Here is a 19,153-nt window from a genome sequence, read left to right on the forward strand (position 1 = left end):
ACAACTATATAAATAGGAGGATCACATAATTTTGGAGGTCATTCTGCAAGCATTGGGAAAGCTTCTGCATTGACTACACAACTCTTCAAAGAATTGACTAACGGAATTCTGCCCGGAGATCAACTGACAAAGTATTGTCTTATATTCCTGGAGATCCAAACGTATTTCTGACAGGTTCAAATCGATCAACCTACGTTCGAGAAACACACTATGGAAGGCCCTTGAATCACAAAAAAAAATTAGGAGAGAAGAATCAAGAAAACAACATAATTGTACTCACAAGATTTATTTAAATAAAATTAATCTTTTTGTTTAGTTTATTTTTGCTTGCAATTAATTTTTAGCACTATGAAAATTTATTGCGAACAGGGATGAAAGAAAAATATCAATTGACTGATTTCTTAAAGTAAAATTTTTAAGATTGTAAAAAATAAGGTATTTTTTAATACGGTAAGTATAGGTGTGTCAAAGAAAAGAGAAAATATGCCTAATTCGTTGTGCACTACTTTTTAAACGAGGGGGACACCCATTTTAAATCTGCGTGCAATTTGGTTGCATCTCGTGCGTCACTTCACAAATGTGCATTTCGTTCGTGCATGACATGTGCATCGCGTGTCAATTAAATGAACTTGATAAGCTTCAAATTCTTGGCCTTCGGGAGAATGGTTTGTGTTTGGGTGGATTATCTGATATGAAATATGCCTACTTGATGAAAATTATTTCGATACCATCCCCGCAGATTTCTTTAATCGTCTTAGCACTATTAAAGTCTTGTTTTCAGATTTGAATCCTCTAAAAATAAGAGTGGTTGGTCTTTTCCAATCGAGTTGCAAGATTCAGATCAGATAACGGTTTAACCGGTGCATAGACAATTTTCATGATTCAATACTTCAATTTTTGTGGTTGAATAATCAAAATAGTCCTGTGACTGGTTCAATCAACTTACTTGGTACTATGCATAAGCTTATGTCGTTATGGCTTCAAGACAACAATTTAAGTGGACTAATTCCTCATATAATTGGTGATTTGACTTCTTTGAAGGATCTTAGTTTTAATGAAAATCAAATCGTTGATATGATTCCACAGGGTTTGATGATCTAACTTGACTATGTTAGACTTAAATAATAATATGCTAATGGGTCCTATCCCAAAGTTTAGAATTTTTAATCTTACATATTTCTTGAATTTTTTCTTTCAGCTAACTACTCTTGGTGTCTCTTGTGCTCCTCAAATTAATGCAATTTTAGATCTTCATGATTGTTGAAATTATCAGTCAATCTTGCTTTCAAATGTCCTTGATTAGGAATAAGTTGCAATCCTAAAAGATTGGATTACGACTGTTAATCTACAAAAGAAGAACCTTGGAATCACTACTTGAAGTTCACTCAAAAGGAAATATTCTGCACGTTTTAATTTCAGTAAACTTAACAAAGCTCGAATTTCTGAGAGTGTTGGATATGGATTCTTGAGATTTCTTGAATTGTGTGGGAACTACTTCGATCCACCATTGCTAAAATTCAGATATAGTGTTAAAGTTAAAACATATGAAAATGCTAATCTTATTGCTAATGTAGGTGGGAATAGTTTGAAATTTAGACACTTTCAAAACTTATTTTGGCATTTAGACACACGTCTTGAAAAATTAGGTGTTTAGACACATTTATGACATCATCCATTCTTTCACCCAACCTACCACATAAGTTTTAAACTTTACACTTTAGTCCCCCATCTCAACCATTTAATATTTAATATTTCCCACCTTTTTTTATATTTCCACCATTTTTCATATTTTTTCTATTTTAATTTAGAAAATTGTCCAAGATGCCACCAATAGAAGCTCCCTTTTTCACCAATAATTTCTGATTCCGACCACTTTTTTGATGAAAAATTATTCATCACAACTGAAAATCTCCATTCTACATCGTTGCCTCCATTGTTGTTCAATCCTTTTTGAAAAAAATGCAAAAAAAAATTTTCACCATCTCTACTAGCTCGAAAATCTTTCCAAATCCGCTCAATACCTCGTTATTAGATATATTTCAGTAGTTTAGAAGTCCTACACATATATTTTTCTATCCCAGAGCTAGGAGGGCAACGATTATATCAAAAATCAGACGATTCGCGTCTTTGTACGGACGTATTCATACCAGTGATCGACCATTCATCGACCATCTATAGACCTAAACCTTGATCTATTATCAATTTGTGTGGTCTATTATGACAGTAGCTGAGGTAGTTGTCGTGGGTGGTAATTATGTGGGTGTGTGGGAGGAGGTTCCCAACTGTTGGAGGTGGAAATCATCTACCAAGAAGACAGTTCCCATCCCGCTGCGTCGCAATGGATCGTACGACGACATGGTTCGAAGCATAATTGAGAGCGGAGAATTAGAATGCGAGCCAAAGAACATTGTGATTAGGTATGTAATGAATGGGCAGGGTAAAATACATCCCACGTTCATAAATAATGATCGACATGTGTCGTTATACATGTTAGATGTCACTGTCGATGGCTCTACGCCATTATTGAGGATAAATGTCATTCCGAGGTCTCCTACAATCCCGCCACCACAGCCGATAATCGATGAACATGATACATTTGTAGATGAAGTTTGGATGGTTATCCAATAGATTCGGAAGATGATTCAATGGAATTGAAAGATTCAATTTTCTCTGAAGAAGGGAGAGAAGAGTATGAATTGGGAGCATAAACCAACCACACCTTCTCCAACGAAATTAATTTTCAGGTAAATCAAACATTTAGCAGTAAAAAGGTGCTGAAATTATTGTTGGACGTAGCAGCTGCGAGAAATTCTTTTGATTATGCTATATTGAAGAGCTATAGCAAATTCCTCAAGGTGAAATATGTTTGTCCTAGCTGCGGGTGGGTGTTACAGGAAAAGACATGTGAATACACAGACAGGTTCGTCATCTATAAATACGTCAGCGATCATAATTGCGGCGTCGAATACGCCACCCGCTGTCATAGGAAAATCTCATCTAAAGTTATTGCATCGCTGTGTGTAAACATGTATCGCGAAGGAAAGGGTTTGGACACTAGCGAGATTCGGAGGATCGTGTTCAAGAACTTGAAAAGTAGACCAAGCTATTGAAAATATTGGCTGGGGGTGTGATTGCCAAGGAAATGGTTCTAAGGACAGCGGAGCATGGGTATCGCTACCTGCCCGTTTTTTTGTACATGATCGACGCTCTTAATGTTGGCACTACCTATTCCATCATGGTAAACAAGGTCGATTGTAGGTTTATGTACTAGTTTTTATTGTTGGGCCCTTGTATTAAGTGATTCGCACATATGAGAAAGGTTATTGCGGTAGACGACACTCATTTATACGGCAAGTACGAGGGGGTGCTGCTAAGCACGATTGAACAGGATACGGAGAACCATATTTATCCCATTGCCTTTTGCGTCGTTGACAAGGAGAATGATGCGTCTTGGATGTTCTTCTTTAAGAAACTAAAGTCTATTGTGGTCGATGGACCATATTTGTACTTTATCTCCTATAGGCACAAGAGCATCGCCAATGGTATCGCGAAGGCATACAACCATGCTCATCATGGGTACTATATGAGACACCTAGGTGAAAATCTCCGGGTAAATTACCACTATGGAGAACACCTCTATCTATTCTACAATGCGGCAGAGGCATATTCTCCCAAGGAGTTTAGCGATCATTTTGTGGAATTCAAGAACTACTATCTCGAGGCAGCCTTTTTCCTCGAGCATGAGCTTGGTTTTAAGAAATGGAGCAGAGCATATTTTCCCGGCAATAGGTTAGACGTGATGACCACAAATATTACCGAGTTGGTGAACGCTATGTTGATTGTTGAAAGGGAGTACCCTGTGGCATCCATATTCAATTCGATTGCCAAGAGGTTTGGTGTAATATTTAGGGAGAGGCGTGCCTACATCCTCAAATATAAGGATAACAAATTTGTTCCTGCCACCGAAAAGATCTTAAGAGACAATATGACCGAGGGCAACTCCTTCTATGTGGAGAAAATAAGCGGGGATGAAAGGCAATACACTGTGTTTGGAAGTGGCTATACGACCAAAGTCGCCCTACTGGAAAGGTCTTGTTCTTGTAGGAAGTTTGACCTGGTCAAAATACCATGCGATCACGTGATGGTCGCTTTGCGATAGAAGCATGGTAAATATTATGGTTTGAGAGTCTATGATTACTCTTCGCCCCTGTATAAAGTGGAAGAGTACCTCCTTGCGTATTTGGAATCAATTAATGTTGTCCCTTTGGAGTCCGAATGGCGCGTGCCACAAGAATTGCTAGACGTGAGCATCATTCCACCTCTCGTGGTCACCAAGCTCAAAAGGAATAAAAGAAAATGCGTTAAGGGCGTTGGCGAGACTTTCAAGTCAAAGATGAGGAACAAGTGTTCATTTTGCAAGAGACCTGGGCACAAGAGAGCCACTTGTAACAACAACAAATCGTAGTTAGTCTTGTATGAATTTGTGTTTTTGTAAGTCATGGCAGTGTATATGTTTTGACAACCCTTCAGTTGTCTGATTAATGCCAGATTTATTGACTGCACTTTGTGTCTATTATCAACCTTTTAAAGTATTGCATATATTGTGTGTCCGGTCTATTACTTTTATTCTTTATTTAGCACATGGTTTATTATTGATCCCACATTTGGTCTATTAAAAACCCTAAATATTCAAAGGGACAGATGAAAAATTGAGCATTTATTACACATCAAAAAAGTTGTTGCACGTCCAATCACACATTACATCGATTAGATATACGCTACCTATCTTTGATTTCCACCATTCACACGTCTATCAACCAAAGGGCGGGAAGACCAAAGGGTTCTATTTTGGTCTATATAAAACCCATCTACTGCACCCAAAATTCATGTTCATCAACTCAAAAACAGATTAAATTGACAAGATTCCAGGCATTCCTTTGAGACCAAGAAGGAGGATCAACCGTAACTACGACCTTCTTCTCCTCCATAACGACTTCAACCGCCTCTTCTATGCACTGGGCAGGACCGGGAGCATGTCCACCGCGAACTTTGGTGGATTGCCTATTTTTACGGGCGATTGTGGAGCGGCTCAACATGGAGCCAGAGGAGATGATCACCCCCCCTCCCCACTATCCCCTTAGTTTTAAGTTTTTATGTCTGTTTTTTTTTTGTTTTAATGTCATTGCAATAGGAAGCTTTCATGGTTAGGTTTATGTTAGATGAAAGCCTCTTTATTTTGTAGTTTTTGCTATAAATATGAGTTTACCATTGCAATGAAGAATGAATGAATGAAATATGTTGGTTTTTCCTATATTTGTGTTTGTTTAAATTTCTGCAATTTTAGACTCATCTGAATTTTTGTACGATTTCCTCTATTAGAACATGAATCAAACAGTTGTGAATTAATGAAAAATTATGTTTTGTTTCCTGCATTTGTCTCCACTGTAATTTTGGGAAAATTAATTTCTGATGTTAGAAGATGAATCAAAGGGTTGTGAGATGTGAATTTAATTCTTGGTTAATTCTTGTTTCTAGTTTAATTCTTGTTTCCTGCATTTTCGCTAGTGTAATTTTATATTTTTTTCCTTTTTATAATTTTTGCATGAGATCAAGGTAGAAGATGAACGGGATAGTTTTCAGACTTCAAATTAATTCATATACGCCAATGGAAAACTAATTTGATCTATCTGCAATTATGTTAATTTATAAAAAATTAAATGAAAAGTCGATGATGTTTATTCGATACTTATCTCAATGTCCATGCTCGAACAAATACATACTAGAAGAATTAAATAATACCGCGTCATCGATTGTGTTCAGTAAATTTCATAAACTGTAAGCCTTATCAATAGTATACAGTATTGGTTTATTGCCCTTAGTAGCATATTTGAAAAATAAAAGAAATAATTAATTAATAAAATAATAAATAATTGGATTTTATGCAATTAAAAGAGCTTGAACACGTCATGTGATAGTATGAGGGTCCACATAAATTGGATAAGGTGATCAATGATGTGTGAGGATGGATAGTAGATGAACAAATGAATTCCTCACAACATACTTGTGCTTTGGTAAACATTGCCCTAAGGATGTTGGTTGTTCAACCACAACTCATCACCTCACATCTTGTTTCACCACTTTCAATTTATGTGGACTCTCATACGATCACATGACTTATTTAGGCTCATTCGATTGCATAAAATACAATTACTTATTATTTTATTAATTAAATAATCCTTTTCAAAATATGTGCTAGTCAAGGTCTATAAATATGTGTCATAGTCTAGTGCATGTATTAATGAAGTTGTACAAAATCTATGCTAGACTATGCTTAGTTTTGTCCTCGACTTGATATAGTCTAGCATAGACTCTTAACTACTTCCACAAATAAATCACTAGACTGTGCTACATATTCATAGACCATAACTAGTACATATTTTGAGAAGGATTAATTAATTAGTAGAATAATAAGTAATTAAATTTTATGCAATCGAATGAGCCTAAACAAGTCATGTGATCATATGAGAGTCCACATAAATAGAAAGTGGTGATCAAAGACGTGAGGTGATGAGTTATGGTTGAACAAATGAATAATCCACAACATACTTGTGCGTTGGTTAAACATTTCCCCAAGAATTTTTATTGTTCATGCACTACCCATCCTCACACATCATTGATCACCTTATCCAATTTATATGGACTCTCATACGATCACATGACTTGTTCAAGATCCTTTAATTGCATAAAATGCAATTATCTATTATTTTATTGATTAAAAAATTCTTCTCAAAATATGTGCTAGTTATAGTCTATGAATATGTAGCACAGTCTAGTGCGGTTATTAAGGAATTAACTCTTAGTATATGCGAGACTGTATATCTATTCGGTGAAGTATTTACCAAAAAACTGAGAAGACATCGATTATAAATAAGGTCTATGAAACAAGACCAACAGTAAAAAAAATGAAAATGTCAGATTTTTACAACGGTCATAAAGTACACATCAAATCAACACCCAATGGTAATATCTCACTTTTTTTCTATAAAAGGAAGACTATTTTTGTGTTTACACTCTCATTTTTTGGGCTTTAATTTTTGTTAACAACTATAATGTCTCAAGCATTCCAAAAATCAAATGCAAAAGTTTCCTACATATTTCACTGTGGCAATCCAGCTGTTTTTAGGACGTCACGCACCGATTCAAATCCAGGTCAAAAATTCTTTAATTGTGCGGTTGGAAAGGATAATGGCGGATGCTCTTTTTTTAAGTGGCTTGAAGAAGACTCACCGAAGAGCAGCCCATCGACATCAAATTTTCGAGGCGCTTTCAAGTTTCATATACTCCAAAGGCTTCGGAAATTCGAAGAAAATAGAGATCTACTCATGATATTGCTAAAAGAAGTCGAAGAGCAAATGAATTACTTGAAAGGATCGCTAAAAGAAGTCGAAATGGAGAAGGATCAAGTAAAGCAAAGGCAAATTTTGGCCGAGGAAAAAGAAAAAGGCCTAAAAAATTTATTGTATGGTTTGTTATTGTTGTTGGCTTTCTGGAAAGGTGTAATAGGGGTATAGAAAACTGAATAAATAGACGTAAGATTTCTTAAATCAATTCTTGGTATAATCTATAATTAATAGAGAATTATGTCAATGTCTTTTATCATTGACCTCTATAAATCATGATAGTTACGGTAAGTAAATATATGAATTACTCAATCGATTGTATGTTAAGCCTGTAAATTATAGAAAATAACTTCTATTATGTTTCCAATCAACCACTATAAATTAGGACAACAGCTGAACTGGTAACGCAATGCAGCCAGCTGTTTAATCTAACGAGATAATGGAATAACTGAACAATATTTCATCAGTAAATGCTATCATTGACATGTCAAATATATGTAATTCAATTATCCATAAAGAACAAATCACTAAAAAAAACATGTGAAATATATGCAATTGAATTATCCATAAAGAACAAATAACTAAAAAAAAAATCATTAAGTAAATTGTTTGTACCAAATAGACAAAGCTACTTATTGTCTTGATTGAGTTCCGCAACAATGCCCATCATATCCACTTCTTTTTCTTCCTGTTTTTTCTTCTCTTCTTCAACTTCTTTCTTCTCATTTTCCTTTTCTTCTTCTTCTGTCGATTCCTTCTCTTCTTCAATATTTTCAACCTCCTATTCGACTACTAATTATTCTTCAACTACCTTCTCGTTTTTGTCTTCTTATTCTTTTGATTTCTTTTCACCATCTTCTTTTATTTTCTCCTCATTTTCTTCTTATGCTTCAACTATCATCTCCTTATCTTTTTCTTCTTCTTCTTCTTCTTCTTCTTCATCTGCTGCTTCATCTGCTTCTTCTTCTTCTTCATCTGCTACATTCTCCTCTTCCATTTTTTCTTCTTTTTTTTCTTCTTTACTTTTTTTCATCTGTTGCAGGCATATCCATCACTACGACTGCAAGTTCTTCATGTGAAATATATGTAATTCAATTATCCATAAAGAACAAATAACTAAAAAAAATAAATCATTAAGAAAATTATTTGTTCCAAATACGCAAAGCTACTTATTGTCTTGATTGAGTTCCGCAACAATGCCCATCATATCCACTTCTTTTTCTTCCTATTTTTTCTCCTTTTCTTAAACTTCTTTCTTCTCATTTTCCTTCTCTTCTTCTTCTTCTGCCGATTTCTTCTCTTCTTCAATATTTTGAACCTCCTGTTCGGCTACTAATTCTTCTTCAACTACCTTCTCATTTTGTCTTCTTATTCTTTTGATTTCTTTTCACCATCTTCTTTTGTTTTCTCCTTATTTTCTTCTTCTGCTTCAACTGTCACCTCCTCCTCCTCCTCCTCCTCCTCCTCTTCTTCTTCTTCTTCTTCTTCTTCTTCTTCTTCTTCATCTGTTGCTTCTTCTTCATCTGCTGCATTCTCCTCTTATATTTTTTCTTTTTTTTTCTCTTCTTTACTTTTTCATCTATTGCAGCCATGTTTGTCACTGCGATTGCAAGTTCTTCAAGGTTTACTTGATGCCGGCTAAGAGGGGGGTTGTCGAGGTGCACTGTATTGTTTTGAAAAGATAACTGAATATATGTAACAAAATTAAATTGGAAGAGCAAAAAATAAACTAATTTACCTTCTTTTTATTCTTCTTGATTCTCCTCAGCCTCTCATCTCAAACAAAAGAAGCAATGTCCAGTAGACTTTTCTCGAGCAAAGCAATGCACTCGCATAGGTCATCGTCATTAGATACGTCTGGTGAAGTTTTGAGTCCACTTGACCCAGCATGATCAGAAGTGCGTGGTGGACTTGGAACATAATGGTGGCCACCCAATTCTTTTTCTTCGTCCGCGACCTCCGCTGATGAAGTTAGGAAAGTCATGCCTTTTAGCTGCGCCTTCAATGCATCGATGGACGTATTCTTAACTTTATCCATATATGGCTTAAAATTTTTCATGTATCTCTTCTCCATCTCACGGACAGTAGGGGTAAGGTACGAGTGTACAATCTATAAAAAAAAATAAAAATAAATTACAAGATATTCGCTAATATAATAATATTAGTATCATATCATAATAAGTATAATTTTACCTTTGTGTTTTTTTCTTTGTACTTAAATGGGTCGCTTTCCATTATGTTATCGCACTTTGGCGTGTGCCATCGAAGAAAACGGGGAATGGGCAGAGAAGAATCCAATGACTTACCGGCGTACCTTCCCAGATGAGGAAAGGCCTCATATATCCAAACCCGTAATCAATAGAAGCACAAGTAAGTATAGAATGTCTATGTATTCCTACATAAATATGTAGGAGTCTATAATAAATCAATAGGCCGGTTGATTATAAGTACCAGAAACGCCCAGGGAAAGCTAAATAACGTGTATGATGTATTGTTCCTCTTGACAAAAGCTTCTTTCTACTTGGTCAGATCAGTTTTTTTTTTTCAGATAGCTCAAGGTTAGCTCAAAGGACTCTTTTCCCCATGGATACCCCTTAAAGAAATCTAAATCAACTGCCATCTTGATGTGGTCCAAATCCACCTTCTTTGACGGGTCCTTTGCCAGTAGCATTGCGTGCACAAACCAAACCATAACACACTTCAACTTTTGTTGATTATTCAGCCTATTACCTTTCATCAGGCTAATCAACTTTGCAGCAGTAATGCTCTTGTTCTTCTTCACCTTAAAATGAAAGTTTTCTCCATTTTGGAGGACTTTGTTCATTTTTGATTCACGGGGATATACTGAACAATGCAGCCCCGTAATCAAAGCAAATTCCTTTAAGACAAAACAAGCTAGCTTACCGTTCACATAAAACCAAATTTCATGTAGTTTTTTTTTATCTTTTATACGTCGCAGCAACATATAATGAACCATCTGTCTAGTAAACTTAAAATATTCCAGAATATACCTCAAGTGTCCAAAACATATCTTCTTAAAATCACAATACAACTTTTGTTCAACAAGAACTCGTCTAAACCCTCAATACACTGCCATTCTTGCTCTTATAGAAATCTTTGCAGGAAAAGAGCCAAGATCATCCATCTAGGTTGTTAGGCCGTACGACTCAATGGAGATATCTCTCGCACAAATTGGCAAGGATAGGGGATCCTCCTCCCCGTCTCTGCTATCTCACCTATCCTCACCGTCCCCGCTATCACTTTTACCTTCTTCTTCACTTTTACCTTCGCTATCCTCAGCATCCTCACTCTCGTGTGTACTACTTTCATCATATTTACAAATATCGGCAAGGATTCTTGATTCAATTTCCGACTCCGATTCATCGACTATGGAGTTTTTTATCTTGGAAGTTTTCAAAATTTCTTTAGATTTTCGCTTCCTGCTGGTAGAAGCAATGGAAGCAGGCCTTTTAATCGCTCTATGAACTCTTCTCACCATTTATGTCTACAGCAAAAAATGAATCTATAATGGTCGATTTATCGACTACTGGTCTATTAAAAAAATGAACAAATGCAGGAAAAATAAATCTGCACTGGTCGATATATCGACCACTGGTCTATTAAGAAAAACGACAAAACGCCTCACATCAAACATGCAATTCAAGTTTCAACATTGGTAGTGCAATTCACAACAACAAGAACACCATTAAAATGGGTCCAATTCAGTACAAAAAATTCAAAATCAAATGCAATATAACTACAAAAATTAAAAAAATTTCTAATCATTATCCAAAGCAAAACTCGATTAAACATGCGAAATCGACAATGTTAACTAAAAACACTCAAACTTTGACTAATTCAATGAAGAACAGTGCAATTTTTGTCAAAATCGAAGAACCCCAACACAAAGCATCATCGAAAAAAATTACTAAAATGGATCTAAACTGATTGGGAAAGAAAATTACAACTTACTTGAGCAAGAGAAATTGAAAAATTTTGTCAAAGGAAGCAAGAATCAACCGATTTTTTTATTCGAAAAAATAGGAACCAAAATCAGGAGAAGGAAGGTTTTGAGGTGAGAGAAATGTGTAATTGAAAATATTAAATAATTTTAATAAATATTTTTAAAATGAAAAAATATAAAAAGGGACCATGTTGTAGTTTTTAAAAAGTTTTACATTTTCCCCTAGTTTTAAAAATATTAAAGGAACATATGACCCCACAACTCTGGCCCACTTTTTACCTTTTTCAAGATCTAACCCTAAAAAATAAATTAAAAAAAAATTTAATGTCTATGAATCAAAATATGTTTTGAAAGTGAGTAGGAATCAAAATTGTCTCATGTAGGTGTGGCAGCTACCAAAGAGCAGACCACATCAGAGAACCATGAGAAAATCTTGCTCTTAATTCTTCTTCCACCTTTTTGAATTTAAAGAGAAGGAAAAAAAAAAAGAGAAGGATGCAATTACTAATTGTTTATTCGGATACACAATCTCTATGTTTATACACTACACTTCAACACAAGTTCAAGAATATTTAAAGAACAATAATAAAGTTTTTAACACCTTCAACACAAGTTTAACATGAACTATCAAAGAAGTATGTTATCAAAAAGAAACAAGATGAAGTAAAAACAGAACCAAGTCCTCCGATTTCACGGAATGCTCTTAAGGAATTAATTTACCTCAAGTACTCGAGGTTGCGAAATTTTTTCTTCAGGATAAAATGACTCACAATCTGAATGTAGCGGTACCTCAAACCTTCAGATTCTTCAAACACACTCAACGGTTGATGATCACAAAGAGTTTTTGGAAGTAGAAGAGTGGAGAAATATTTTCGGCCGAAGCCGAAGCCAAGCGAGCGATGATGGCGCGAGGCACCTCTTGGTTCTTGCCTCACTATCCACTTGAAGGAGTGTTTCTTAATAAAAACACAATAAAGTCGCTTTCTCCCACCAATGTCGGACAAATAGACTTTCATTTAGTGAGTACCCTTTCCTTTTTAAGTGTAAGCTCACTTTCCCTCCAAAAATTCTCTTCATTTTCTATTCACACATCCTATTAAACCCAACACTATTGTTGTCCACCCCAAAGAGCCATATGATAGAGACTACACCATTAACCCTTGCCATCTTAAACCCAGAACCTTCGAAGGATAACCAAGAATTTTACACTAGAGAATGAGCTTAGCGTAGGATGTTTTTACTTTTATCCACAAAAACAAATTATGTGTACATCTCAGGTGTCACACGTCCATTTTGTGTGCCATACGGACATCTCGTATCAATTAATAATAATTTTTGTTGAAAAAAGCACATATTTATTGTTAATCATCTGAAGAAATTACTACTAGTTCAAAATGATGGGAGGATGATTCTATTTCAATGATTTGATATAAACTCAAAATTATTGAACATTACGTTTAAACTTATATCTGAAAATAGAACAATCATAAACAAAAGTGGTGGTTAAACTTAACCATTTTGCTGATATGATATCGGATAATTTTCGTGATTCATTATTCAAGATTTGGTGGTTGAATAATCAAAATAGTCATGGTTTGACTAGTTCAATCAACTTAATTGGTACTATGCACAACGTACGCTATTGTGGGAGCAACAAATTTAGTGGACCAATTCTGGATATAATTGGAGATTTGACTTCTTTGAAGGATCTTAATTTTATTGGAAATCAATTTCTTGATCTAATTCCACAAGGTTAAATATATCTTGACTATGTTAGACTTGAACACTAGTATGCTAATAGGTTCATATCCCGAAGTTTAGAATTGCTAATGCTACATATTTCTTCAATTCTTTCCGTTAGCTAACTTTTGGTTTTCCTTCTGCTCCCCAGGTTAATGCACTTTTGGAATGTTTTGATGGTTGGAGTTATCTAGCCAATCTTACTTTCAAAATGGTCTGGTAATGACCTATTATAACATCAATGCGATCCATTATTCATGTGTGTAACGCAAAAAATAGGCTTAAGTCATCGATAGACCTCTAAACTTGTTTCAAAATTTCACTTGAATTCTTTAACTCAGACTCGTACCTATTGAACACTTATACTGTTCAAAACTTGTACCTATTGAACGCTTTTTGCTGACATGGTACCATAAGTGCAATACACATTTTAGACGCATGTGAAGCCAAAAAGTTAATTCACAAAGGCAATTAAAAAGTGACACATCAACAAAATAACAAAGCCAAACATGAAAATTTATTTTTTTTAAAATAAAATCCTTTCATAGTCTTCCCCAATTTTTCACTTCCGAACATCAAATTCAAAATTAAAATCTTATGTCGTCGTTATTTTGGCCGAAAAAGCACCAATTAAATCAAGTTTCTCAGTCAAAGAAGAAAAAAATTATAATATTTGACTGGCAACGATTTCTATTAAGGTTGTTATTTTTCTGGTGACACACCATTTTTCGGTGACACATCATTTTTTCCGGCGCTATTAATACGAATTTGAAGTTTTTTTTTTAAAATTGTTAAAGAAATTGAACCTTTAAAAAGCACCAAAGAAGAAGAAGGATAAAATTGTAACAACTCGATGGTTGAATTGATATATAAACTAGGTTGCAGCGGTTCCAATGGTGTTCTACCACCCTAGTGTTAAGATTTTTGTCCTGATTTTCTTACCAAAATTGAGTTTTAATTTTTTATTGAAGAAAAATAAAAGTAGTACCATAATTACTTTTATTTTTCCTTAAATGAAAATATAAAACTTTTCCATATTTGACAAACCTCTTTCTTGGAGGAAATGCTTTGGATATCTATAAATAGAAGACCCCCTTCTCATACCATAACACAATAGTATCCACAATGTAGTCATTAAAGAGATTTGTTAGGGGGAGATTTTCTCTCAATAGGTTTTATATTTTTCAATATTTGTTTTCATACGTAGGTCGTGTGACAAAAATATCAATAATATGTTTTTTAATATTATGTTTTTCTTCGTCATCTAATTTATCATCTCTATGATTTGCAAACTTTAAGCTTTTGCATAATGCCTTCTCGATTTCAAACCCAACAAGTGGTATCAGGGCCTATGGTTCAAAGGTCCGATGGTTCAGATTGATTGCATGTTGAGATTAAAGTTGTAACCAATTTGATGATAGTAAAGATATTTTAACAAAATAAAACTACATGTGGAGACAATTGTCAATCATATTTTCAATAATCCTGTTGTTACATATTTGAAAATAAAGCTCTCTTTTAACCCTGCAAATGATTCATATTTTTAACCCGAAAGAGCTCATATATTTTTAACCCAAAAGCTTTATTTTTTTTAAGCATGTCAAGCAGCAATGATGAAGATTATGTGAAGAACAAAGATCAAAGATGTGAAAAAGGTGGATCAAGTAAAAAAATCAAGCTAAAAAGGGGAGATTTGTTAGGGTTTTTGTCCTGATTTTCTCACCAAAATTGATTTTTAATTTTCTATTGAAGAAAAATAAAAGTAATAACATAATTACTTTTATTTTTCCTTAAATGAAAATATAATTTTTTTTCATATTTGGCAAGCCTCTTTCTTGGAGAAAAGGTTTTGAACATCTATAAATAGAAAACCTCTTTCTCATACCATAACACAATAGTATCCACAATATAGTCATTAAAGAGTTTTGTTTAGGGGGAAATTTTCTCCCAATAGGTTTTATATTTTTCAATATTAGTTTTCATACGTAGGTCGTGTGACAGAAATATCAATAATATGTTTTTTAATATTATGTTTTTCTTCGTCATCTAATTTATCATCTCTATGATTTGCAAACTTTAAACTTCTGCATGACGTCTTCTCGATTTCGAACCCAACACAAGCCACCATGCCTTTTTCTTTCTTCGCAATCTCTTCTACCAAATTAAATCCGAGCATATATCAAATTCAAAATTAAGAACAAAATAAATTTAAAAAGAAGAGAAAAATTGAAAAAAAAAAAAAAAAGATCTAAAATGAGGAAGAAGATGAAGTAAGAATAGAGAAAAAGATAAGAATGTCACTAGATAGGGAGGGGGTGGGGGTGGATTTTTTTTAAAAGAAAAAAAAATTCTGAACTTATAATTAGTAGTTTAATGGGAATCCCTAGTTTATTTGAGGTGAAGATCGAAGATGAGTGAAGAAGACAAAGCATTGTCATTTTTTTAAATTTAAAAATAACTTTCGTTTTTATGTTGCTATAATATATTTTAAGATATTTTTTTCGGATCCACACGATACGTGTCACTGTTTAATTCATTAGATTGTCATGTCACCGAAAGTGTATTGCATGCATTTTATCTTTTTTAGCTTATTGTCAAAAATATGTTTAAGTGGTTCATATTCAGAGGAGTAGAGGTGATTAATAGGGGACAAGGGTGAGTTGAGCGGTCCAAGTGAAATTTCAAAATAAGTTTAAAAACCTATTGATGACATAAGCCCAAAATATAAAAAGAAAAATACTTACGTTTCAGAGAAGTCATACACTTCTACATTACAAAAAAATAAACTAAACATACCTCATTTAGAATGTGAATTCTATAACGTGTGTAATGAATTTTTAATGTCAATGCTCACAATCAGTTTTTCAAATCCACTCATCCTTTTCACTTTCAATATCCTATATAAGGCATATCTATGTAGAACAAAAAATACACACAACAAAGAAAAAAAGAAAACATCTTCCTCCTTCCTTCTTTTTCTTGATTTATTTTGGGTAACTAGTTTGAACAATTTTCAAACTTTCAGTCACGAGTGCACGTATTTCGAAGTAGCTATGAAATTTTTAAAAGCAACCAACTAGAAGAATTTATGCCAAGGTCGGGTCAAAATCACTTTCAAGCAGCAACTTATCACGACATAGTTTGTGATTTCTCTAATTTAATTATTTCCACTTCTGTAAACACTCAATTTTGTCCCTCCCAAAAAACTAATTCATCCATTTTTACCTCGCGTTATCATACACCCTCACCCATATGACTATATCCCACAAAAATACAAAAATAACAAAATTTCAATAAATCTCTAACAAATTAAATCTCTAATATATTCCCTTATCCTAACAAACTTTATCCTAACTAAGGATGTTCATGGTTTGGTTTTTAATCAAACCGAACCGCGATCCAAACCAAATCGATTAATAAAACCGATATTTGGTTAGGTTTGGTTTGATTTTGAATTTTAAAAAATCGATACTAATTTGGTTTGGTTTGGTTTTACTCTAAAATAATAGACAAAGTAACCAAACCGAACCAATATATATATATAATATAATTATTTATGTATTATTCATAAATATAATATAAATATTTGTTATATTTTATATTTTAATCATGATTTAACTTTAATCGTAACACATTAAGTCATTTCTTCATCTAGTTGATAGTACCTTATGAGATTCTAAGTGAATTTCGCACTTTGAATGACAAATGATACTAATTGTGAAAATAATATCTTGTTGTATATTGAAATTTATAACTGAGATTCATTTGACTATAGACTATCATTACTTTTAACTTTCTTTTTGAACCTTGTTAAGCAAGAAGTTTATGTGTTCACCTTTTGAGGTATTTATCATTTCATTCTATTTAATGTAGTTTTAAAATATTTTTTTAGAAGCATTCATATGGTGTTGTTCATAGCTTTACCGAAGTATAACACTCAGTTGACATCTTAGTTTCAAGGTTGAGATACAACACTCGATTAACATCTCATATGTTAGATTGGATTTGTGTTTTTTTTTTAATTTTCAACTTTTATCATTAGCTACAGTTATAAACCGAAAAAACTGAACCAAACCGAACTAAACCGACAAGAACCAAACCGACGATTATTTTTTTGTTTGGTTTAGTTTAGTTTTAGAAATTTAAAAATCGATTAAGTTGGTTTGGTTATGATTTTAACCAATAATTGACCCAAACCGACCATGAATACCCCTAATACTAACCAACTCACCCACCTACCCTACTTCACTACCCCACCCTAATCTCACAACACACTATTTACACACACCTCACCATAACAGTGGGCCCCATGGGAATCTGCTACACAAATACACTCACAATACACCACTCACGGGGGGACTTCTCCATTTTTCAATCCTCACAATATACAGATAACATTACGCACACAGCAACACATACATATCCATATTTGCTTCTTCTTCACCAGGGCACATACACAGAAATCACTACACCTCACTGGAATTTCACATGCACATAACACACTCATTCACACAGCTAAAAATCACAACATCACACACAGATGCTCATCGATAGAAGCACACACACACTATTTTGTTCCACTCACAGAAACTCACCATCTACACACTTGCCTCACCGGATTCACGACACACACAGTGAGATCGAGAGAAGAAAAACAGGGGAATTTGGGAAATACAGTGGAGAAAAAAAAGAGAATAGAGGAGAGAAAACCGAGAGAGTGAGATAGATCGAGAGAGAGGCCGGAGAACACTGTTCCGGCGATTTGTCGTTCACCGGAAAACTCGGCTAAACTCTGAAAAGCGCCCACCACTGGAGCACCCGCGATCTTACAGCTCAAAACCACCAAACCCGACCCCCCCCCCGTTCCACTTCCGGCGTGACCGATCGGAGAAGACACCAAAACAGTCTTGTTGTGTGGGTTTAGATGTGGTTAATTCTTATTGTCGTGGTTTTTGTCTCGAATTAGAGAAAAATGGGAGGGGGTTGGATAGATTAGTCGAGTTGCGGGTTCGAATTGGTAAAAGTAGAGCGAAAAAGGGTATATCGAGATTGACATTGTTCGTTATTGAGGTTTAAATCGAGGTATTTCGATTGTGGTTCTATCTCCGATATATTAAAATCGACATTTGAGGTTCAATTCTTTGACTCTCTCTATTTGTTTTGTTTCGATTTGGTATATTGATGTTATGATTGTGGGTTGTTGGTTGGTGATTAGATGAACTTGTTGATATTTGATATTGTCTATCCCTGAGTAATTAATCATGACATGAATTTGATGTTGGCATGTGTTTAGAATATCGCTTCGTGTAAAAAATTGCCAGAATAAAAAAATTTAAGGAGGGATTGATCTTTGATAAGTTGAATGTTGATTATTTTTGATTCGTTGTTGAATATTGTTGAAATTGATAGTATCATGTTTTAGATCGTTAAATGGGTAGGCAAATTGTAAAAATGGAAGATGGTGATTTGTTGAATGTGTGAATGTTTGTTGAATGATTCTTTGTATTTTAACGCATAAAATTGAGAAAATGTATTTATTTTACCGGGGAATGCCCCGAGGTCTTATGTACTTATTCACCGGAGAATGTCCCGAGGTATCTTGTACTTGGAGGACATTCGCAATAAAGGGTCGGGGCATCGGGTAAAGCATTAGAGCGTAGTTTAGGATTAACGTAGGTTAGCATAGGTTTACATTTCCGTATTTTTTTTGGACTGTATAATTGGTTTGGACATTATATTTTTGGGATTCGTTTTGTTTGTTATTTGTTTGATTGTTTTGTGTGATTTATACATTCGTAGTGTCAAGTTAGCCGATCTTCTCCACCAAACGATCGTGGTCGAACCATGGGACCGAGGGGTGCCTAACACTTTCCCCTCGGTCAACAGAATTCCTTAGCCAGAATCTCTGTTTGCAAACCAATTTAAAGAGTCAAATTGTTTTGAAAAGAATTTTTAAATGGTGACTTGGCACACCGGATTATGCCAAGTGGCAACTCTGAGTTTAAATGTAATAAGTCCTTTTCAAAATAAATTTTCATTTTTATTTTAT

General features: G+C 34.3%; 1 protein-coding gene across 1 annotated transcript; it reads left to right on the forward strand.

The window, feature by feature from the left end:
• Positions 1-3,310: 3,310 nt before the first annotated feature.
• LOC107855643 lies at positions 3,311-4,159 on the forward strand. The gene has a single exon (XM_016700664.2). The coding sequence runs from the start codon at positions 3,311-3,313 to the stop codon at positions 4,157-4,159; it is 849 nt and encodes a 282-aa protein (XP_016556150.2).
• The last annotated feature ends 14,994 nt before the right edge of the window (positions 4,160-19,153 follow it).

The sequence above is a fragment of the Capsicum annuum genome, chromosome 4 (assembly GCF_002878395.1).
Source record: "Capsicum annuum cultivar UCD-10X-F1 chromosome 4, UCD10Xv1.1, whole genome shotgun sequence".
Classification (NCBI taxonomy): domain Eukaryota; kingdom Viridiplantae; phylum Streptophyta; class Magnoliopsida; order Solanales; family Solanaceae; genus Capsicum; species Capsicum annuum.